Source organism: Cygnus atratus, chromosome 16, assembly GCF_013377495.2.
Source record: "Cygnus atratus isolate AKBS03 ecotype Queensland, Australia chromosome 16, CAtr_DNAZoo_HiC_assembly, whole genome shotgun sequence".
Lineage (NCBI taxonomy): Eukaryota > Metazoa > Chordata > Aves > Anseriformes > Anatidae > Cygnus > Cygnus atratus.
The window spans coordinates 14,700,483-14,724,973 of record NC_066377.1 but is presented as its reverse complement, the minus strand read 5'-3'; the positions used below and the strand labels follow the sequence as shown (position 1 = coordinate 14,724,973).

Here is a 24,491-nt window from a genome sequence, read left to right as displayed (position 1 = left end):
TGTCAAAATTAAGAGGATGTATGTTATTGTACCTTATTGTGCCTTATATGTACAGATGTACCTTATTAACGTTTATAAATATGTTAAGGGCGAGTGTCAGGAAGATGGAGCCAGGCTCTTCTCGGTGGCACCCAATGGTAGGACAAGGAGCAATGGGTGTAAGTTGGAACATAGGAGGTTCTGCTTAAATATGAGAAGAAACTTCTTTGCGGTGAGGGTGACATAGCACTGGAACAGGCTGCCCAGGGGGGTTGTGGAGTCTCCTTCTCTGGAGAGGAACCCACCTGGACGCGTTCCTGTGTGACCTGATCTAGGTGTTCCTGCTCCGGGAGGGGGATTGGACTTGATGATCTTTCATGGTCCTTCCAATCCCTAATATTCTGTGATTCTGTTTTGAGCACTGAATTTCAGGTATTGAGCAAGAAAGTCAGCCTGAGGCTTATGTGCCTTTCAGTGTTTTGATGAGCTAATTTTAATTGAATGGGACTTCCAAAAGTTTTGTTTTCTGTGTTTGATTTTATATACACTTATATGACTTTTTAATTGCATTTGGCTGCAGTCATAGCATTGGCAAGATGAACTGCACGTCTCTGTCCATACATCAAACCAAGCATTCACTGCTTAAATCCCCTCTGTGTTTCCTGAGGTAGTCCAGTCAGACATCTGAATGAAGTAAGCATCACGGCATTTCATAGTAAAAAGCCATTTTCCAGTCTTTTTTCCTTTCTTTTTTGGGGATGAGCTAACAGTTGAATCAAAATAATTTTGGCTTTTAACTTAACTTCCTCTGCATAATGAAAAGTCCATAGTGAGGGGGACTTCATAATGCATTTATAGACAAGAGGTGTGTAGTAAAATTAGTCTGCCTAGATTCACTAAGAGTTTAGTAGCATTTTAATTCACCTGGAGAAGGTGGAAGTCGATTTAGTGAGTTCAGTGTGACAGTGGTTAGTCGGACTAAAGTTCTGTATTGAACGCATCCTATCATTGCCTGGCTGGAGGGGGGCTTATGAAGTTATCTTACGACATAAGGTTAGGTGTCATTTTTAGTGTAGAGAAGAGTATTGCGTGGAATAATCTTGAAGAACAGAGTACTAAAGCTTGGATTAAATCTTCATGTACACATTCATAAACTCGCTGCATCCATCATGTGTTGTAGATGCTGTTGTTTTGCATTGATGGCAGTGGACTTGGTGAACAGGTTTAGTAGCCATTAGGTTTAAAGGATCTGAGGTCCTGGACAGTGTGATGCTGTCTAACTAGGTGACTGATAGTAAAATGGCATTGAGCAAGTTTGTTTTTAGTTACCTGAATACTAGGCGTCATGGAGGTCAAGACATTAATAGCCATCTGTGGATTGCACGAGTGCAAATCATTTTATCTCGAATGCTAATGATAGTGTGTACTCTCTGGATATACATGGGGGTTGATTATGGCTCTAAGCTACATTTTTTGTAGCTTTGCAGTTAATTTTTATTGAAGTACAGCAACTTGTGCTGGATATGTGTCAGTATTTTAATATTTGGTTATCATTCATGCCATTTCAAAAACTAGTAGTGCTAGGAAAGCTATAGAGAATACAAAAAGAATAATGAGAAATCTGAAAAGCCTTCTATATGAGAAGAGGCTGTTTTAGGACTCATCTAAATCATGGCCTGATAACTGATGGACCTATACATAATACTGGTCTGTAAAATTCATAAAAGGTACTGAGAAAGGGCATAGGAAATGGCTGTTTGCAGCTTCTTGTAGTTAAATCGGAGGCTTCCAATGAAATCCCAAGGTTGGGTTTAAAAGAGTCTCAAGGGAATTGATTTTACATAACGAAGCTGTGAAAGTCATGTACCACAGTTCTGTGTATTATGGAGGTTAGATGGTTTTAAAAACTCTTTTGGAGTGCTGAATTTGTAGCTGCCAAGAATGAATGTGTGCATACGTTTCCTAGAACAGGAGTGATCATTAAAAGCTGGGCAGATATACCACAGGAACCTGCAGTGTATGTGACTATTTCTCTGCCCTTTTAAGTGTCTCTTCCAAGCATCTGCAGCTGGTCCTTGTTGGAGATGGGGTACTTCTCTGAGTGGTCTGGCCATGTATGGGAGTTCTTATGTGGCTAAATTGCTTCCCTACTAAGAAAATTCTTTTCTTAGTATGTTCACATCTTAGAAGGAAGTGCTTAAAGTGAAATTCCAGTGAGTTAAAGCAATTTAACATTTCCTTGGTCATGGAAGTTTCTCAGATGATGATGGCTCTCAGCTGCATTTCTCACGTATATGTACGAGATACATTTGCAGTAGATTTTGGTTAGAATGGTTAAAAGTAATTTATTTATAACATAATATCTATACTGCATACTTCATTGATTAGAAATTATTTGCTGGAGTACAAATGATAATTCCTGTTGGCTGATTAGTACTGCTAGGATGTTTTAGCCAGAATGCCACAAAGATTTCTTATCAGCCTAGTGCTGTATAGTTAATCTGGAGGAAAACGTTTATCTTCGTGCTTGCAAACACTGCAAATCAGTGAAGAATAAATTACTCCTCTGATGTAGATTTTCCACGAGTAAAACTGAGAAAAACTGCAATGGGAATAAGAATTTGGAGGAGCTTTCTAGTAAGATTTCTGTAAGCTTTTCAGTGTCTTCATGTATCTTCATTAATTTTAAGATGGAGCTGATCGCTTTTTATCATACGTAATTACTCCAGAATGCAGTATGACAGTGAGAGTAAGACAGGATGTGAAAGGGTCAACTGTTTGTTTACTATCCGTTTACTACCCATTTACTGTCAATTTACTATTTGTTATTTACTATGTGTTTGTGATTTGTTTGCTTGTTTTATCTGCCTGAGTAAAGGACAGTCATCCAGAAAAAATATGGTAATTTAGAGTAAGAGCAATATTTCAGAAAGCAGACTTCTGTACAGTCTGAGCCTGAGCTCCCAGTGGGATGCTCTTATTGGAACAGACATATAATGCTTGCATTTATATACAGAAGAATGTCAAGGAAGAGACAGTATACTGTTTTGCAGATAAAACCTAAATATGTATTTGTTTTGTTGAGCAGAGAAAGTAAACAGAAAATCTGAAGTTCTCTGTTAAACTTCTAGCTTGTCAAACTAAAATAGTCAGATCCAATTGCTGAGACTGATGTATATGGTAATCTTTCTATTTTACAGCATCTCTCTGCAAAAGATTCCTTGCAGACAGAAGAGAAAGTGGGTCCTTTCACAAGGATAATAGAAGCAATGGGTTTCACAGGACCTCTGAAGTATAGCAGATGGGTAAAGCATTTATTTAGTATCTTGGTTAATACTTTCAGCTTTCTTAAAAAGCAAAAACAAAGAAAAGCAGAAAAACTCACAACCATTTTTTCTTGCAATAGGAACAATATTTATATGGAACAATTCTAATTATTACCCAAGTATATCATTGTTTTGTAATGTGGGGGATATAATAATATAAGCTGGAACCTGCTTCAGTCTGTGTTGTCATCTTTGACCTAAGTAGGAACATTGCATTTGCTTTGTAGAGTCTTTAAGCCTTCTTGAATTTCTTCAGATAGCCTATTTTCCTCTTTGTTTGTGCACCAAAGAACACAATAACCACCTTACTATCTTAAAAGTCAGTCCAACATCTGCACAGACCAGCATCTTGTCTCTGGTAATGACCAGTACCAGTTATCTAGAAAGAATTTAGTTACAGTAAAAGCATATAATGATACTTTTCTCATGTACTTCTCCAGCTTACAGCAATTGCCTGTTTCAGGATTTCTTGAACGAAAGTAGGCATTTTTCTGTAGTACTATTGATGAATTTTTATTCCATAAATCTATGCAGTTGCACTTTGAGCTCTTGTAAGCTTATAACATCCACAGCGTTCTATATCAAGGAGTTCCATAGCTCAAGTATCTGCTGTGGGAAGAGGTACAGTTGTTTTCAATTGATGTTTTTTAATTTTGTTGTTTTTTTTTTTAAAAAAAAGGTGATTATTCTTTCCTTGGGGTGTATGTTAACTTTTTCCCTTTCACTTGTGTCTTTATAATCTTATATATGCCATGTTAGCTGAACTTTTTGCTGAACTGAAGAGACCTTTCTCTTTCTGTTATTGAAACAAGTTTCATGTGTTGATTTTCGTTGGCCTTCTTTGCATCTTCCCTTGTTCTGTGTTTCTGTGACAGGAGGGTCTCTGAAATGGACAGTAGTGAGATGTTACTGCTGTTTCAGTAGTAGCTGCCTAAGGCAGAGTCACAAATAGGTCCTTCTCTTCGGTGTTTGTAAAATAGTCCTTTTATAAAGCAGTTGTTAACAGTGACTAAATGAGAGCAGTTCTGTAGGGGACCTTCAGTTCCTTCTGCACAATGGAAAAAGATGGATGCAATTCCGAATTTTGCTGTGAACCGGGACACAGGAAAAGGTGACATGACTGGGAAGGGCTGAGCCCAACTGTGCAGATGTTAAAAACTTAGAAGGTGCTTTGAATATCTGCAAGGCAGAATGGACTTCCTCTGAGACTGATCTGAAACTGTTGCTTATTGCATCTTGCCCCTCAGAAATAAAATATAAAGAAAAGATAACTGGCAGTTAAGGGGGTGAGGTATTTTGCTTGAAAACCAGTTGCTTATATCATATGGTGATAAACATCATGAGAGGGTAGTTTCTCTCCCATGTGTTTGTGTACATATTGTTGTAATAAAGATTCTTGTTAGCTGCAAGTGTTGATTCAGAGCTCTGCTTAATTGCTACTCTTTACTGCCTGCTTTTGGCTAGGGAACTTTGGTTTGGAGAGAGTTATTTTGTGGTTAGGGCCCAGGAGACCTGAGTTCATTTTTGGCCTTGCCAGTGCTCTCTGTGAGATCTTAGGGAAGTTTTCTTAATATTTCTGTTTTTTTCTTTCTTCTCCCTTCCCCCTTACCTCTTCTACACACCAAAACCTCCATGATTAAATTTCACCAGTTTCTCCTGTGTTACTTGCCTTATTTAAGGGCTGGATTGCAGGAACTGTTCTTTACAGTATGTTTTTAATGTCTAATAACCCTTAGTCTGGAGCAGTGACTTTCACAGGGGAGATCTCTACTCCCAGGTCAGGCAGTGTTTTTTTTTTTTTTAAATGGAAACCTTCAGAACTCCGGTAAATGGTGTAAATTATTTTACTGCAAGAATTTTAGACGTATACTCAATTGTTGAGAAAGCTTCTAATCCTTTGTTTTTGACAGAACCCTGTGATTACTGAATAAAAATTAATGGCCTCTGTGTTTCCACAGCAGATCAATTGTAACTTTCCTATCTTTCCTTTGGGTGGAGGAGCCAAAAGAAATAATACTTCAGTAGTTTGAAGGGCCAGTTGATAGGCGTAGAGTGCTCATCTATAATATATTGATCACCAAGACAATCCCTAGTAGATACCAATAAAAAGAAAAAAAAAACAAACAACAAAACACAATGCTGATCCCTGGCTTAGGCAAGTATGGGAGTAGGCTCTGGAGTTTTCAAGTTTTTTTTATTTTTTTTATTTTTCTCCTCCCATGATGTTGGTAGACAGGAATAGCTGGCAGTTATTCTCTTTCAGAACTTTGTCGTCTGTTATTGTGCTTTTTGAAGCTTCAGCGCGTCTGTCTTGGTTATAGATGATGCACTGACATTTTTGTGGTGGAATAGCAAGCCATGAACAAAATTAAAAAAAAAAAGTTCTGAAGCACCTGAAATATACCTCACATCATTCATCACACGGGATTGCTTTCTTGCTTTTGAAGCTTTGTTGGTGAATTCTCATTTTTGTGGGGAAAAAACAAGAGATTTTTTTAGTACACCTGGTATATCACTACTTAAAAAATAAAACATACAGAACACTCATGTATACATCAACAGGTAAAAATACTGGATGAATCTAGGAGTTGTGCATTGGGATCTTTGGAGCTTCTGTAGGGAAAGCTATTTCATTTATTTTTCTGCAATGCTAGTTTTATACTAAACTAGATTTGGAAGGGTATTCAAGCAGCCACTTAGCCATTTTTTTGCCTCGAGGCAAGATGAATTATAGTTGTGTAATTCCTGGGAGATAATTTATTGTGCTCTTGAAAATCTCAGCTGATTGTGATTCTCAAAAGAAGTCTTTTCAGAAAAATACAGCATATGTATTTAACAAAAACAGTAGTGTTCTTATGATGAATGCTTGTATTCATCATGTAATCAAGTATTGTCTTTTCTTTTTCTTTAGAAAATTAAGGTAGCAGCTTTGCGCATGTACACATGCTGTGTGGAGAAAACTGACTATGAGGAATTCTTTAACAGTAAGTTGTGTATTTGAAGATGCTAGAAATTGGATCATAACCCTGGTGAGAGGAGAACTGATGAAAAATAATTAGATATATTTGTCTATAAATAAGACAACAGTAAGACTTGCCATATGCTAACAGTGCACAGCCAACTGGAAGCTGACTATGCTATGTTATTACTTTAAGTTCTGAAGGGGCAAAGGTTCAAGGGCATGCTCTGGCTTCTGGAATTGTTACATTTTGTCCCCTGCAATGGAGAATAAGAACATGGTGGGATAGGTAAAACCAGAATATCCTGGAATTTGAAGGACGTTGCCTTTTCTATTACGAAGGGTGGGATAAGCTAAGAATCCAAATGTCTCTTTTTTACCCTGGTCTGATGGTCTCTGTCTTACCCAGTCCCGTGACTAGTGAGAAAGTCCGGTGTAACCAGGATACAGGTAGGAGAGAACCATCCCCCTCCACTGATGCACAGCTTTTTTTAATGATACAGGATCAGTTAGATTTCAGGGTCCTACTTGTCTCTCTTCCTTGTATCTGGTTAAGTCAGGACACATCTCCTGACTAGTTGGTGTGACTAGAACCAAGACACGCAAGTCCCTCCTTTAAGTATATAAGAATTTTAGCTTGAATTGTGATGACTCTTCCTTGTTGCACAGTTTTGTTTTTTTTTTTTAGCTATCAGTGAAAAAATCTGTTGCCGCTTTTGTTAGTATCAAATACAGATTGGTGAATGGGGAGATCTATGATTCATTTAAGTAAATTTCAAATAATTATTTTATTCTTATGTGAATTATTTCCTATGTCAGTGTGATTACGGTTGTACTAGGTGACCTTAGAGGTCTTTTCGAATCTTAATGATTCTATGATTCAGCTGATATTAAACTTGCTGCCTGGACCTGACACGTTAGCTGGCTTCCTGATCTACCAAATGCTTTCTTAAGGCTTTAACAACGTACTGGCATAGGTGGGAGCTGCTGCTGCTTCCTCAAGAGATCAGCTGAAGGTGCATCTTTGTGTTTTCATCTAGTGCAGAACTTACTGAGGGTGGTTTGGCACATGGTATTGCTGCTGCAAGATTTTCCAATGGTTTTCAAAAGGTTTTCCAAAACTGTGATGTGGTTTCACTGGTTGTAGGGAGAACTCTATAAGCAGTAGGATTCATCACTGATGATCAAAAAATTAGAACCTCATCTTTTCTGCACACACACCTCTCCCCAGCTGTGTGTCCTCTCAGACTTTCTCAGCTAAATAGTCTTGTCATACGTACCTCTCAGATATAAGTTTTGCTATTTTTAGCTGTTGTTTCACTATCTCTGTTTAAGAGATTAATTGTAAAAAGATTTATAAATGTTGCCCTAGATTAAAGGATTTTCAAAACCTGTCTAGGAAAGAGGTATTGTGTTTTTTGTTTGCTACAGATTTTCTGTCTCCGTACTGGGCAAAATGACTTCAATTGTATTCTTGGTACTGTCTTACCATTTTAAAGAGAAGAATTCCCAGAGCTCCTCCTCTCTTCAAGCATATCACAAACAGCAGGTGGTCTTTCCCTCCTTTTTCTCCAGAATGTCATAGTGGTTCCTTTTGTCTTTTTGCTCTACAGTACAACTTGCAGCCAGTCAAGTTCTAAATTTACACCCAGGGAAATCTCTGCTTGCATTCATATGAGACCTTTTTAATGTAAGGAAATAGTTCTGTTGACACTGACTGTATGATGTACCTGTTGGGGTAAGAATGCCTGTGATGTTGGTGTCTGTGATGGTTGTTCCAAAGAAACCATTAATATCTAATATAGACAGATGTAAGAGGTTTCTGTTACTTCTGTCTCCTGCAGCTGTTTGGGGAATTGGCTCTAAAACCTAATAGGCATGTGATCTGTGTTTAGAAATTAATTCCCCTAAAAGATAAACTGGATGGTGGACAGGAACCTTTTACAATGTTTGTTTGTTTATTTTTTAACCAATGAAGAGCTTTAGGTTGTAGTTCCACGGGCAGATGAGTTGAAAGAGTGGCCAAAAGGAAAAGGCTCACTTCTCCATCTTCCTTTCTCTGCTCTGCATAGGCTTTCTGCCTGTGTTCTAGTCTGTTCAATTACCATGTCCTCTGATGAAGTGTTTAGGTCATTGAAAGGAACTAGCCTGTTTTTTTGCTGCCTTCCTGTTTTGCTGTGTTATTGAATTAGTGACACACAGAAGGGACTGATGGCCAGAGGCTGTGGCATAAAATAGGTGGTGAGGAGTGTGTGATTCAGAGATGGGAACATGGCATACAAGATATCCAACTTAGTTCAAGTCGTCCTGTTTTAATCAAACTATATCAGTTAGGAACAGGTTTTTCCTTTTTGAGTTGGTCCTTTTACAAGTAAAGGGGGCAACACCTAAGCCAGAACTACGGCTTATTCTCAAAAGAACAGTCTGGGGGACTAGTAGGAACAGGAAGCAGCTACCTCTTAGCTCTGTCTCTTGGTGATGTAGCAAACACAGGTGTGCCTGAGACCATGCTGATGTGGGTGCTGCATACCCACACGATGAACTGCACTGCTCAAGACCCCTATGAATGGTAATGCTGCTGCGTGGGACTCAGATCAGGTCTGCCTGCACTAAAGCTGACTGTATGCAGACCTAGTGGTGTGGTTATGTTTTGCTGCCCCCAGCACTTCTGGCTGTAGTTGCATGGTTGAGATATCCAAGTGAACTGAACAGTCAGCTCAGGTCTCTGGAGATCTTATTAGCTTTTTCTCTGTAGTTTGTGAAAGCTGTTAACCTACTGAGCTGGCCTTGAAAACAGTACACCCATGCATGTGTAAAACCATTTGCGGGCTGATTAACCCTGTGTGATCAGAACTGGTGTGTCACAGAGTTGTCTTCAGTGTTTCTGGATCTGCTTTTGTGATGTGGTTACCTCATGGCTTGAATAATAACTGTGGTGTGACCTTGTGGAAGTCATACTGGTATGTAGATTTTGTGAGGTGGTTCTCTGACAGGTGACTTAGGTTGGCTGGATTTCATAGTGTCGAGGACTAGAACAATGACACAAAATGCATGCTTTATAGGCTATCTCACTGTCTCGGTGCGTTTCTGCTGATACCTTATGCATTTTTCTGAGAGATTCTCTAATGCATTATGAGCACCGTCTACTGCCCTTCTCTCCATTGTGCTGTGGAACAGCAGTTCCCAAAACACTATGGATACAAGGTACATGAAGCTTCTGTAGCATATAAAGGAGGTGTTCTAACTGAGGGTCTCCAGTATTATACTGAAGTTAACTTTAGTATGTGTGCCATTCTGCTCTCTTGTTGTCCATGGATGATTATAAAGTAAAATTTTGGGAACTCTGCTTTAGGGCTGACATCCCAAATATCTGCTACACTGTGTTGCTTATATGGAAAGTGAGGCTGTTTTAGAATTTCAGCTGTCCTTTGTATAAAGGAGAACAGAGAAGTAGTAGAGGGAATAGTAAGATTACTGGTGCAAAACTTTCTGTGCATAAAGCTTGTAGAGTTTGTGTAGTTCTAACAATGTAGGAAGTCGCTATTTGTGAGGAGAACACCTCATGCTTACCCTTATATTTGAAAGACCAGAAGAGCTTTTAATATCAGGTAGGTGATACTGAGAGCTGAGTTGGAGTTTGATGAGCATGGAGTGTAGGGTTACCTTGAATTTATCTTCATCTGTTAATAGTGTTAACTGCCCCGTTGTTATGCAGCTGCAGTAACAAAGAGCTGGCCCTATTTCAGATAGTTCTTAGTAGGGTCTACCAAGAAGCACAAAAGAGATGGTGTTTACCTACAGTGCTTTGGATTCTTCTGGCTTCGGAAACCCAGCAGGCATCCTATTGGCACCTGCTGCTGTCTCAGTCATGCTCTGAGTGGAACGCTGATGTAGTGCACCTATTTTTTTTTTCAGGGTGTGGGGATGCTATCCAATTGTGTTCCTCCTAAAATTGTGATAGTTGCAAAGATGATCTATCATGAAAAATTCTACATTCAAGTTTGCTTCCCCTACCTGATGAATTTTAAGTGCAGAATATGACTGGAGAAGGAGGTATGTCCTCATAATCATGGGCATTCATGTCTCTTACGTGCACAGGTGTGAACAGGAGGTATTCTGTAGGCAGAATAGATTTATTCCCTAGCTGATACTATCGCAGTAATTTCATAGGTAATTACACTTTGTGATATTTTTTTTCTGCATCTAACTATATTCTGAAGGGAATAATTTTCTGTTGAATTATAGGATGCATATTTCTGCCATGTTAGTTTCCTGGAATGAGGTCTTTCAAAACCCCAAATTTTATAAGTACCTTCTTTTAAAAAAGCTGATAACTAAGGGGAAGCTTGTTGCTTTAAATAAACCATCCCTCCTTTAAGTTTAGGATGCAGTCAGTCTTAATATTGAAGTTAAAAAAATGAATTATGAAAATAGAAGTGCAACACTTGGAAAGCTAGTGGAAAAAATTCTTCCCTCCTGGTTATTGAATAGGTGTTTACAAACTCTCAGTATTTCCAGTAGTGGAGATGTGAGCTTTGCTTTCCAATGAAGAGTTAATTTTTGTGGTAGGAGACTGGTAAGTGGAAATTGATTTCAGAAACCTCTCTCTTTTGAACTAAGTGTTTCACTCTGTGTCTTACCTGTGGAACCCTCATTTGATTAATGCAAGTGTTACGTACTCTCTCTCTGATTAGAGATGCCTTAGCATGTCTTTATGTCAAAGTAGTCATTTCTAGGCTCTTGAACTATTCCTAATAGGAATGAGACAGCCAGAAAGGGAGAAGGGTGAGGAAAACCTCTGTTTAATCTCCAAACGTAGACTGCTAGTGTCTTTACACCCTCTTAGAGGTGGTGTGGGTGATAAATGGGTATTGGTGCTGAAGTTTGGCACCTCCTATGCCCTGGTGGAGTTATCTCTTTGAGGAGGGAGCAATAGTGATTGTTTGTTGTGGTGGATGCCTGACCGTGGTTGGTATGTAAAAAGAAAGAGGCTGTAAAAATATTGCTTCATCCAGGTGAGCCTCCTTGGTAGTACTTGAGAGCCAGGAAGTATAGGAGTTGGGAAAGAATACATTCCAGTACAGAAGAAGATAAGGCTGGCTTCCTCAGGGCATATCTGACAGGAGAGTCTGTTTTTGAATACTCTGGCCTTCTTAAAACTAGATTTGAATAGTTCAGAAGACAAGGTGAAGTGCTTGGTAGGCGAAGGTGGCTGTGTTGAATCCTTCTCATGAGGTACTGCTGTTTAAAAACTTCTTCAGGAGACAGATGTGGAAATAGCTTCCCACAAGGAAGCTTTAAGATTGAGAGGAGCTGAAGGACTTAATGTGCACATAACCCATAGGTCCATGCTTTTCAAACACGAGGAAGAGGAGTATGTTGTGGCCTATAGACTACATTTCCGGCCCCACAGCCTCATGACATTGTACAAATTCAGAGTGTGAACATGCCTGTGGAAACCTCTATAGCCCAGTGGCTATTGTAGAAGAACTGAGTATGGAAGTTGTTTCCGTGGTTGGTTGTTTTTAATAATCCTAATGGCTAGAAGCAAGGTATGCCCCAGAGTGTAGTGGGTTCTGCAGCCATGTAGCAAGTTATGACAGCTGAGTCAGAGCTAGCATGGTGTCCTGCCTCCAGTAGGAGGCAACAGCACTTGATAAAGGAGGAGTGTAAGAATTGAGCAAAGCATCCATTGTTACTACCTTGTTATTCTCTACTGCTTTGGGACGTTAGAAGCCACATATTTTTCTTCTTAACTCTCCATTACGGATTTTTTTCTAATGTAAATTTTATCAGAGTTCTACACATACGAAATCTTTTGGAATCTGCAGTGTCCCGTGACTGCATGTTCTAAATTTTAAGCACATGTTTGACAGTAAATGATGTTTGCTTCCAATATGTATTTACTACGTAGAGCTAGAAATTAAATTACTAAAATGTATTTGGCTTTTGGTGGAGTGAATTTGTGTTAGATGGGGGGAAATAAAAGATGAAATTCATATTAATATTTAGTTTTGTTTCCATCAAGGGTGCCAAATGCCTGATACTTTGAATTCCTGGTTCCTTGTAGCACAGCTTCATGTCTGGTAAGTGGAACTTAAATAGTAATGTAACTATTCTTAGGAAATAGAATGATATGTACCTTACTGGGGGGAAAAAAGTAGGATATATGGTTATTGATAACAATGTTTATATTCAATTTACTAAATACTGAATTTTAGTAGTTTTCTACTAAAGAGCAAAAAGACCCATGGAGAAGCTAACATCTTTTAAATCTCTGAATTTCTAGGTAGTGGAATGATCTGTGCCATGAGTTTTCTAAAAGCCTTGCCTAGCCTGTGTGGAAAAATCTTATTTGGGTGTTTTAGGAAAAGTTTAAATTTATGTAGAAGTGTTTTAAATTGTGAGAATTTGTGGTGGTTGAAGTTGCTGCTTGTCAGAAGCATTTAGCAAATTATAGCGCTGGCATTTATTCTTGCACCTCTGAAATGTGCATACAGGTTGGTGAATGCCAGTTTGGCTGTATGTAAAAATATTTAACACCTTACACGTTAAGTGTTTTGCCACCTTTTTCATTTGTGAAAATAGCCAAAAAAAATCAGTTCTTCATCTAATATTACCTACTCATAAAGGTCAGAGGTGCACAAGGGAGTACAGTTTCATGAAAGACCTGGCACTTAAAAAAAATTACTGAAGTACGTAGACTTACACTCAGCTATCCAAAGGCTGAAAGGAAGTTTGTACTGAAATAGTTGCCTTATGCACAGGCCCCTTATTTCCTTGCCTCCTTTTTTTCCCCTTCCCTCTTTTTAATTTCCTGTCTCCTCAGTGTATTGAAAGTGGGGCAGCTCATTTCACCAAGCAATGAGTAAATTAGCAGAACCATTGAATCAGTTAATGAAATCAGTGGAATCAATTAATGGATTACCCTTGAAACTTGCAGTTTATTTCTTACAGTTTCCTGTGAAAGGGACATTAATAATTGAATCAGTAAGGCAATCGTGTTTTGATATTCGGAAAACTACTGCAATAAATTTCAAAATCAAACCATTTGTAAATACCTGGGGAAAAACGAAGAGGGGTAACATGAATCTTCAAAGAACTCTTTTTTTCACAACACCTTGATTTTGCATTGACAGGAAAATGTACCTTGTGCCAGCATCATGGTCAAAATGTATAATCTTCTCTCATGACTGACAGGTGTGAAAATAAATAAGGCAACTATGGTAGAGGAACTATGATAGAGAAGGAACTAATACTGGATAGAGAACTTCTAAAATCACAGCTACATAAGAGAAAGCCAAGAATTTGAGCCTGTGGTGCTAAGGAGACAGCTAATGATGGAAATTGAAGTTCTTTTATGCTTAAGGTATGGTCGACATGTTGACAGCAAGGTACTACACAACCAGGAAGAAACTAAATCTGTGCTTCATTCGACAACAATGAAAATGTGAATCTGGAGGATAGTATTGGGCTAATTTTTAATAAGAGGTTCATTTTTCCAATGTTTTTATGCCTGGCTTCTCCATGTTTCTGGCAGCTTGACCTAATGAATACTGTCATTCTGTACTGCAAATGGGAGATCTCGTTTGATGTTCCAGGATGCAGAGAAGCCCATGATAGGCCTGCTGACTACCTGAGCTATCGGAAAAGGCTGAAAGTTTTGCTTGTGGCTAGCTCAGTGACCAGGATCATGCCATGATATGGCAAGATTGTCCTTTTTTAAATCAGTTTTGACCTCAGTAAAGAGGGAGCAGAACATTGAGGATTCTGCTAACTCTTACATGTTTAAGGGTGTCCTCCCTCTGTCTGGAGACTCTAACGCCTCTGCCTTTCTTGCTGGTCCTTTTGTCTCAGAGGCTGGAAACCTCCCTGACATGGTGGCCAATAACCCGACTGTAGATTCTGATCATCTGTTGAAATGTTTCTGTTCCCTCTTGTAAAGTAGTCTAGATTACTCATTTCTTCCCTCTTCACCTTCAGAGATTTACTTCCATCTGATTTAGAGTGTCTTCTGGAGCTGGAGAAGATGAGATTTTTTTTTTTTCCCAGGTTTGGTTAAAAAAAACAAAACAAAACAAAACAAAAAACACTCTATTTGTGCTGTTGTTGCCCATCGTGTTCCATTTAACTGTTCTGTGTTTTTTTGGATCCCACCTTTTATAAACTTAAGGTGCTTGTTAGAGCATACCTCCTTGCATTACAGTTTCAGGTGAGTTCACTGTTTGAATCTCTGGCTCTTATTTCCTCCTCTTGTCTGTGAACAAAATTTTCCTACTTATCTGCAGCCAGAAAGGAGGGAGAAATTCAGGTCCTTATGTTTAGCTTCTGCTTTTACTAGCTTATTTAAAACTAATGTTCCTTTAGATACACTCTGGTTCCTTCCAATGCAGTGCTAAAATTATACTTTAGAAAATCAACCTAATACTATTCTGAGTGTCATGGCTTTATAGGCTATTTCAGTTACTTCACACCTTTGATGTCAGGAGGACTTTCTTTATGCTCAGAAGCCCAGACCTTTTAGGAAATCTCATTCTTTTCATTACTACTACATTTAGCTTTTCCCATTCAGTGGCAGTCTAAATGGAGTATTGGCTGTGTCCAAAGCAGTTTCTAAACTTCTGAAGTGATGACTTTGGTAAGAAATATCTCATCTACATGATACATCCTGCATAACCTAGAACTCCCTTCATGTTTTATCCAAGTGTGGTGCCATCCCTGAAACATTTAGGATCAAGATAGAGTGGTGCTACAACTCCTTTTCTGAAAGACTCCAAGGTCTGTTGCAAGACTTCATCTGAGTATTGCGTTCCATAAGGAAAACTGCAGTTGTGAAAGTGTTGATCAGTTTGAGAGAGTCCAGAGGAGAACAAGAACCATCAAGTTTGTAGAAAAGTGTTCTTGCAGGGAAATAATTATCAGATTTGCATAGAAAGGAGTGAGGTTACTGTACTATTTTGAGATTTGCTGCTTCAGAAGGAAGGGAATAATCTGTCTATGGTTCATCCTAGGAGAACAGGAAGAAAGGGACTTAAAATTGCACCGAGAGTCTTTCTTGAAAGACATTTTAAGAACAAGTTTATCTGGAATGTCTTAGGCATTTAGTTGATCCTGTCTTACCATGAGGGAATGGGCTAAATGACCTAAGCAGAGGCACGAGGAGGGAAGATGACTATGCAGCCAGGCTCAGATCTGTTAGCTTGTGTCCTATCAAAAAACTATACATGGCTATAAATACAGTAGTTAGTGAACTTGATAGGCTGAAGCAAAGGATAACATGCAAACATGCTAAAGAATAATGAGCAAGAGTTCAGAATTCTGCTTCTTACCATTATTCTAAGCTACCATTGGTCATAAAGTATATCATGACATATAGCTGAAATCTATTCAGGAGCTTCCTTCTCCAGTATCCAAGTTGCTGGCCATTCACAAATGATCTGGGTTAAACAGAATAAAACAACAGCTTTCCAAAATTCTTGTTGATACTTCTGTTGTTAAGCCAGAGTAATTTCTCTGATCTAGTGTAACACAACCCTAGAAATTGTTGTTCTGGAACAACTGAGGAAGCCAGAATGACTGGCTATGCAAGGGATAGTATGAAGCTCTGAGTGGGCTTTAACCATGGAAGCATATCATCGCACCTTGATTGCGTAGTACTGAGCCACATCACAACAGTTGAATGGGGTAATGACAATTGCTGCTTCTGGTGTTTAAGCCAGTCAGTGGGCTCTACAGGAATACCGATGGAAACAGTCATAGCTGAGGCTCTTGTGGGAAACTGCTACTTCTTGCCTAAGATAGATAGAGGTGAAGGTGCTCCTCTTCCTTTTCAGGCATCCTTTCATATATTTTTCTTCTAACATAACCTCTCTGCATGCATAAATTATCCAGCAAATGTTAGGTAGATAGATTTCTAAAGACAGTTTGGAATAATCCTGCTTTCGTGCTTTGATGAAGATGAGTCAGTATTTGAGTAAACTGCAGAGCAGATTCAGTAGTGAAATGATAAAATGTTTCACACTGTGTTGATCCAGTTAGAAGGTTTATAGTCTTCAAAGAGTGTGTGTCTTTTTTAAACCTCAGACAGCAGGTGTAGTAACAAACTACCAAATTTTCAAATAAACTGCAGATTTCCATGATCTCGCTTGTGGTGCTGCAGAACAGCTCTATGACAGCACTGTGCATCCAAGCACAGAGAAACCTTTTAGGCTTCAAGGGTAGCTGGTTTGAACTCAGAACACTACTCCATTCCTGCTCATCAGTGACCAGTTGTTAACTGCTAGTCTGTGAACTACTCTCTCCTCTTGGTTTGCCATGCTAAGGCGGACTGGATGGGAACCAGTGTTTATGCCTGCGGGGATTCTTGCCAAGCCACTCTTTTTTTTTTTTTTTTCTTGCTATGCTTGTGTATTGAGTGAGAGAAGCATAAAAATACTTTTCTTAACCCAGAGTTAGACTTCTAAACTTAGTCTTTAACTCTTTAACTTAAGAGTGAGCAAAAAATTTTGGATACAATAACTAATTAACATTTTCATACAAGTCAATTATATAAATACACAAGAGGAACAAAGGGTTTTGAAACTGGTGAAAGTAAGAAAGAAGTTTTAAGCTTGCTGTGTGTTTGACTTGCGGCAGGATAGACAGTTATCCTGAGGTCTGGACCATTGGTTTAGCAGAAAGCTTTGCCATTTTTCTGAGGGCAAGATGCTAACAGATTCACTTTTTGCTACCATCTTAAATGCATTTAGTTGTTGGGACAGTGGTGCTATTAGACTGAAATGGGGTTGTCACTGCCACAATATAAACCTTGGGAATCCTTACATGGCCCCGTTTCCTGAAACGGGAATTGCCACTCATCCCAGTGTTTCCTTCACTGTTGCCTGTTCCCTTTTCTACCCACCCTCTACCCAGGTTCTCTGTCACCGTGGTGGTTTTACTCGGGTGGGCAGCTGAGTTCTACCACGGCTGCTCTCTCACTCCCCCTCCTCAAAGGGAAAGGGGGAGAAAATACGATGCAAGGGCTCAGGGGTTGAGATAAGGACGGGGAGATTGCTTAACAATTATCGTGATGGGCAAATCAGACTCAGAGTAGGGAGGTAGTAAGATTTATTGCCTATTACTAACAAGCTAGAGAAGTGAGGAACAAAGGAAGAAACCAAAAATGCCTTCCCCCTATCCACTCTCTTCCACCTCCTTCCCCCAAGTGGTGCGAGGGAATGGGGGTTGTGGTCAGTCTACAGTGCTTCATCTCCACCACTCCTTCTTGGTCACTCTCTTCCCCTGTGCCATGTGGTCCCTCCCACGGGATGCCATCCTTTCCGAACTGATCCGGTGTGGGCTTCCCACAGGCAGCAGCTCTTCAAGGACTGCTCCAGATATGGGCCCATACCACGGGGTCCATCCATCAGGAGCACACTGCTCCAACCTCGGTCCCCCATGGGCAGCAGCTCCTGCCAGGTCACCTGCTCCTGCGTGGTCCCCTCTCCATGGGCTGCATCTCCAGCCTGGAATCTGCTCCAGTGGGGGTCCACCACAGGCTGCAGCCTCCGTCAGTGCAGGTCCACCTGCTCTACTGTGGTACTCCATGGGCAGCAGGGGGCAGCCTGCTTCACCATGATCCTCACCATTGGCCGCAGGGGACTTCTGCTTTGGTGCCTGGAGCGCCTCTCCCCCTCCTTCTTCACTGACCTTGGTGCCTCCTCTCTCTCTCCCAGCTGCTGTGTAGCAGTGTTTTTTTTTTTCCCTTTCTTAAATATGCTCTCACAGAGGCGCAAACAACGTTGCTTATTGGCTTGGCTCTGGTCAGCAGCGGGACCCTTATCTAGCATGTGGCAGCTTCTAGATTCTTCTCACAGAAGCCACCCCTATAGCCCCATGCTACCAAAACTTAGCCATGTAAACCCACTACAGTCACTCCACCGTTTGATCACAGGTCTACGTGACATGCCTCAGTCCCTCTCTCTGGTCTTCTGACCTCATTCTGTTAGGATTGTGTTATGTTGAAGCCAGACCCATGGAGCCTCTCATGGTTGCTGTCATTTTCAAAAGCCTCCGTCTAGGAATCAGAGTCTGGCCCAAAGGCTATTCTTTTATTGTTGGTGTGTCAGTTGAATGACCCCTGTATGGGACTTATATGTATGGTTCTATTCAGAAAAAAAGAATAGAGAAACAATGTAGGTTTTGGTGCCTTCAGTTTGCTTTGACTCTGTGACTCATCTCTGGCAATAAATTTTTCTATCTTTGCAGGTTAAAACAAAGTTTTCTTTACTAATCAGCACATCACATAGAATCCATCATAAAGATTGGCATCTGCCCTTTTACAGGTCAGCCCAACAGACAAGTTTCAAATGTTTATGATTTTCTCTGAGCTGGCATTCACAGAGCACCAAATACTTCTAATGCCTGAAGGGAAGCCCAGATCTTATCTCCACTAAAGAAATGAACAGATGCATAAATCATTTTTTACCTCTTAACTCTTGTGGTACCTTCACTATTGGTGATATGTGGCTGCTTCAAAGTGGCCTGCAGTAGCTCTGCTCTGTTGCTTTTACAAAAGTTGTGAGAAAAAGCTTTTATGTGAGCAGTTCCTAAGCTGTAGCATGTCTCTGTGCAAAGCTGTGACTTATTTTAGCTTCGATGTTTGAGCTTCACTACATCCACAGTAACTCAGTCAACACAAACAGGCTCTTCTAACCTGCAAAACGGGAGCCGAGCTGACTGGTAAAGTGGAGAACGTGGGGCTGGTGATGGGACTTGTCTCTTAGGTTAGTGAGGGAATAGCCTGTATTTCAGTTCATGTTGTTTACAAATGTAGGAGGAAATAAATTTGTTGTGGTGGTGGTTTATTTTTTAGACTGAATAGCAGCAATGAAGTTCAAATGGCTTTAATGCGTGTTATAACTTTAAAAAAAAAAAGTGAAACAACCCAACCTGGTACTCACAGTAAGATCACAGAATCATCTAGGTTGGAAGAGGCCTCCGAGATCACCTAGTCTAACCTCTGACCTAACACTAACAAGTCAATCACTAAACCATATCACTAAGCTCTACATCTAAATATCTTTTAAAGACCTGCAGGGATGGTGACTCAGCCTCTTCCCTGGGCAGTCCATTCCAATGCCTAACAACCCTTTCGGTAAAGAAGTTCTTCCTAATAGCCAACCTAAACCTCCCCTGGCGCAACTTTAGCCCATTCCCCCTCATCCTATCACCAGGCACGTGGGAGAACAGACCAATCCCCACCTCGCTACAGCCTCCTTTAAGGTACCTACAGAGTGTGGTAAGGTCGCCCCTGAGCCTCCTCTTCTCCAGGCTGAACAACCCCAGCTCCCTCAGCTGCTTCTCATCAGACTTGTTCTCCAGACCCCCCACCAGCTTTGTTGCCCTTCTCTGGACTCTCTCGAGTGCCTCGATGTCCTTCTTGTAGTGAGGGGCCCAAAACTGAACACAGTACTCGAGGTGCGGCCTCACCAGAGCCGAGTACAGGGGGACAATCACTTCCCCAGTCCTGCTGGCCACCACAGCCAGGTTGCTGTTGGCCTTCTTGGCCACCTGAGCACACTGCTGGCTCATATTCAGTTGACTATCAACCAATACTACCAGGTCCTTCTCTGCCAGGCAGCTTTCCAACCACTCATCTCCCAGCCTGTAGCGCTGCTTGGGGTTGTTGTGCCCCAGGCGCAGGACCCGGCACTTGGCCTTGTTGAACTTCATACAGTTGGCCTCAGCCCATCGGTCCAGCCTATCCAGATCCTCCTGCAGAGCCTTCCTACCCTTGAGCAGATTGGCACACGCCCCTAACTTGGTGTCGTCTGCAAACTTACTGAGGGTGCACTCGATCCCCTCATCCAGATCATTGATAAAGCTATTAAAGAGAACTGGCCCCAGTACCGAGCCCTGGGGGACTCCACTAGTGACCAGAATTCAACTGGATTTAACTCCATTAACCACAACTCTTTGGGACCGGCTACCCAGCCAGTTTCTAACCCAACGAAGCGTACGCCAGTCCAAGCCATGAGCAGCCAGTTTCTTGAGGAAAGTGCTGTGGGAAACGGTATCAAAAGCCTTACTAAAGTCAAGGTAGACCACATCCACAGCCTTTCCCTCATCCACTAAGTGCATCACTTTGTCATAGGAGATCAGGTTCGTCAAGGAGGACCTGCCTTTCATAAACCCGTGCTGACTGGGCCTGATCGCCTGGTTGCCCTGCAAGTGCTGCGTGATGGCACTCAAGATCCTACAACACACAAACTTGTGATTTCTTCTAGCATGTATTGCATGTAGGGGTTTTACCAAGTGGTTGGATGTGTATCCTAAGTTGATACTCTGTAGTTGAAATAATTTAGGACATTGCTAAAGAGAGTTTGGGTGAAGTCTGTAACTTGCTTTTGCAGCTTGGCTAGGACAGACTCTTCCAGCATTTTAGTATACCAGGCTGAATTAACATCTGGCTTGTAGCCTAGGATTAGACAAGACATTTGTTCCTACTCCAAAAAGTGATATGTTCTTAAGCCTGTGGAATTTAGGTTGCAGTAGTGTTTAACTAGATTACAGTACTGTCAGCCAAAGTAGAGTCTGCTGTCACTCTTCCATAGCTGGATTGGCCATAATCCAGCAGATACAGCTCTTGAGAAAAGAATAGACAAGTTTAGGATATTTAAAAATAAAACTTTGTTCCTGATCACAAAAGCACATACTCTAAGGAGAATCTTAAATAAGCTGAAATAGATTTAATTTATTCTTTAAATTTGAAGAAAAATTGGAAGCTATGAATATGATGTTTATGTTCTTGCAGGATGTGTCTGGTACGAATGAAGCAAGAGGGTCGTGCCGGAAAATACATGTGTCGCTATATAGTTCATTGCATGTGGGAGGATGTTCAACAGCGTGGTAAGGTGATGGGGGTAAGTTATCTTTGGTGTTGATAATCTTGATTATTTTGATGAGTCATCTCTTCCAATGCTTTTGTAACTTCACATGTCTTGAAAGCATTTTTAAGAATAAATTTGTAGCTACGTATGTAGTTCTTTATTAGCTTAAGCTGGTACATGTAGCCTTAATCTTGGTCACTCATTTCTGCAGCTGCACTGGCTATTGTATTGAGCCCCTGACGTTATTTTGGAAACCATATCATGGCCTGGATGAAGATACTGATTTGTCTGTAAATAATTAATTTTCCACATGGTTTGCTACCTGATTGCACAAACAGGGATGCTGCTGTAATAGGATGAGCATTTGTGGATAGGAATTAAGCAGCTGGGGTAGGGAGAAACCTGACTGATGCCAAACTTAAGTTGCAGCTATAAGTCATTCCAGAAGAGCTTTGAGTTTTCTCTGTATCCAGGATGGTGAGTAAAAGGAAGGCTAAAGGACAAGGTTTTGGTAACTGCACATGACTATTAAATAGTCATTAGTTTACTTTTCATTCTGGATTCTTAGTGTATCTAGTCTTCAACGCAAAAGAAACATTTTAAGTGTAGTTCTAATGATAGTTGATTTCTAAGTTTGAAGGAAGAACAGGGTTGGCTCTTTTTGCCGGTGCCACGAGCAAAGTTATGCTAGTTGTAATGGTCATTTCTGGCCTTAAAGTGCTTTTCTTCATCCTTGTGTCAGTGACAGTCTTCAGACAAGGCACTGCAGAAGCAGTGGACATAGGACAACACACAATTTGTTGGACAACATAGGACAACTCTCAGCCCCAATTTGACAGTGGTGACAGTAGACCTGGGGGTGTTGAGGATGCTTATCTTCAGGGTGCTTCTAGTGAAAGAACAGGACTAGGAAAGATCTGTGGTGTGGAAAAAGAAGTAAAGAATGGTTAAATAAATAAATACAGCTTTGTCTGTGGTGAAAATAAACTGTTCAAGAAGTGACAGTTTTCATATAGCAATAGTGTCATATTGTCAAGTTTAGTTCTCAGCCAAATACCCAAGGGAGAGACAGGAAGAGTGTACCTCTTTGTGACAAACAAGCGACTTAACCAGTGAGTTAGGATTTGGTATGAGACCCCAACAGTAATTCAAGAAGTTTCTTTCTGATGATCTTTTATTTTGCGTGTGGTCTTGGAAAGTGTTGATTTTGGTTATTCTATTGGCAATTTTTTTCTATTTATTGGGAACTTCTTATCTTTACTATGTTACAGGTTGCTTTTTAAGACAGGTCTAAATTTAGGTATCTTCGATTTTTTGCTACATTAATGGGCAAGACAAAACCTCCAATACAGGAATGTCTAATGTCGTGGTCAGATGCCATGAAGTAGTGTGAGCGAGCCTGGGCAAATCAGATGATAGCTAGTACAGGGTATTCTTAATGTAGAGTTTGTTCTCGAGATCTTCCAGTGTTTTTTCATTCTAGGAGACAGAGAATGATGTAAATATTGATGTAACAGGTTTCAGACTGTTGCTTTTGTGCAGTGCAGATTGGACATGAGCACTTCACTGAAAAGAGGAACTGAATGCCATTACGGAAAAGTTTTGAAGGCCAGATGGCAAACATCTCACATTATTAAGTAGCTGTTCTAAAATCTCTACTTATTTCAAACATTGCAAATTATTAACAAGCAATTCTAAACTCTCTGTATTTGATTGTATTTCTCAAGTATTATGTTTTCAGTTTTTCATTGTCCTGTGCTTTCAGCCTTGACTTCCTGTTTATCATAATCTTGTCTAAGAAAAGCACCAGAGAAAAAGACTGAATGAAATAGCTTATACATTTTTGGCCTATTCCCATGCCTGCTATGTCATAGCAGCTGTTTCATGTTTCTTTAGGAACTGAAGATGGTTCAGATCCTTGTCCTAGGTGTAAATTTAAGGTTGCTCCTTTTTAAAAACAAACAAACAAAACCACGTTACCCCTCCTCAGCTGCCCCCCCCCTCCTCCTCTCATCTCTTCAGGGTTCTTTGAACTCCATCAGGGCACAGAGAGAATACTACTTTTGGACAGGAAGCTATTTCTCTGTTCCTTTTTGACGATGCTGTTTTTATTTATATGAACTAAACTCAAATGTCATCTTTTAGTTTTCCTTATATGATTTGGGAGTTGGACCCGATGATCCCTTGAGGTCCCTTCCAACCCCTACAATTCTGTGATTCTGTGTGATTCTGTGATTTGAAGCAGCAGCAAACAGCAAAGAGAAGCAAAGCTGTTTGCTACCCTTACAAGTATGTAGAAAGCAAAAGCGAAGCATGGTGTAAGTTAGAGCTGTATCGAGGCTTTTAAGTAGTCTTTGAGGAAAAAAAAAAAGATAGGGCTTACTGTCCCTTCTCTGTGAAGGGAAGCACAGGGCTTCCATTTCTGCAAACTGAATTATTCCTCTGCTCTCAAAATTCCCCCCAGATGTTGAAAATTGAAAGCTTCCTTATATGTTTTTATCTAATCTGGAGCCTCAGATGTTAATATATGCTTATTTTAATTGTATGTTTGCTGTATGATGCAACTATAAAGAGATCGTATGTTGTTTAAATGCCATTCATTCCTTGCTTTGGCAAGCTAGGCATCTTTTCAGTTTGTCCTTGAATTAAAATTTCACAATCTTTGTAATGATGATCATGCAATGTAATAATAAATATGCTTAGACTGTAATAATAAGATTCCTACAATATGTTTTACATTATCAAGATATGCTTTTGGCTGTAACCTAGTCTTAACATAGCTTTTACGTAGCAATAGCTGATGCTTAAAGAAAGCATGTACACATTTAAAGGTTTGATCCCACAAACAGCTACATCTGTGTGTATATTTAGTACAATTTAGCTGCACAGAAGCCCATTGATTTTAATGAGACTCCTAGTGAGAGAAGGTGGACTCTTGAGGTAACAGCTAACTAGAATAGGCACTAAGAAAGCAGAGTGAGCTGTACTAGGTTGTAGACTTGGAAATCAGGACAGTGCTCTGCCCCATCCTGTTTGTGAAGGAACACAGCTTTCATAATTGTTCAGCGTTTTTTCTTTCATCCTTTAATTATTCCTAATCTTTCAGTCATTAGTTTGTCAAGTTTTTCTCTTTAGTATTTAGTAGTCTCTACTCTTCTGGTAGTATTTATTGTCTGTTGGATAAAAATAGTTTATGCATTGATGTTTGTAGAGGTTAGCTGTTCCCTTTCTCCTTATCCTCACTTTTTTTTTTTCCTCTGTGCTAGTGATCTTAGCCTACTGTCCCATTTTGCCCATCCCTCTGCACAGGTAAGTCTCCTTTCACCCATGCTTTCTCGTCCTTCCTCACTTTTTTCC

At 40.2% G+C, this 24,491-nt stretch overlaps 1 protein-coding gene across 4 annotated transcripts in view; it reads left to right on the top strand.

The window, feature by feature from the left end:
- Positions 1 to 24,491, top strand: part of LOC118248869 (ubiquinol-cytochrome-c reductase complex assembly factor 1) — a 55,743-nt gene that overhangs the window by 6,144 nt on the left and 25,108 nt on the right. For all 4 annotated transcript variants that reach the window (XM_035548285.2, XM_035548283.2, XM_035548281.2 and 1 more), the window contains 4 exons: positions 3,180 to 3,284; positions 6,217 to 6,289; positions 12,293 to 12,350; positions 21,059 to 21,167. In XM_035548285.2, the coding sequence (XP_035404178.1) occupies positions 3,180 to 3,284; positions 6,217 to 6,289; positions 12,293 to 12,350; positions 21,059 to 21,167 (345 nt within the window). The remainder of the gene's footprint in view (positions 1 to 3,179; positions 3,285 to 6,216; positions 6,290 to 12,292; positions 12,351 to 21,058; positions 21,168 to 24,491) is intronic.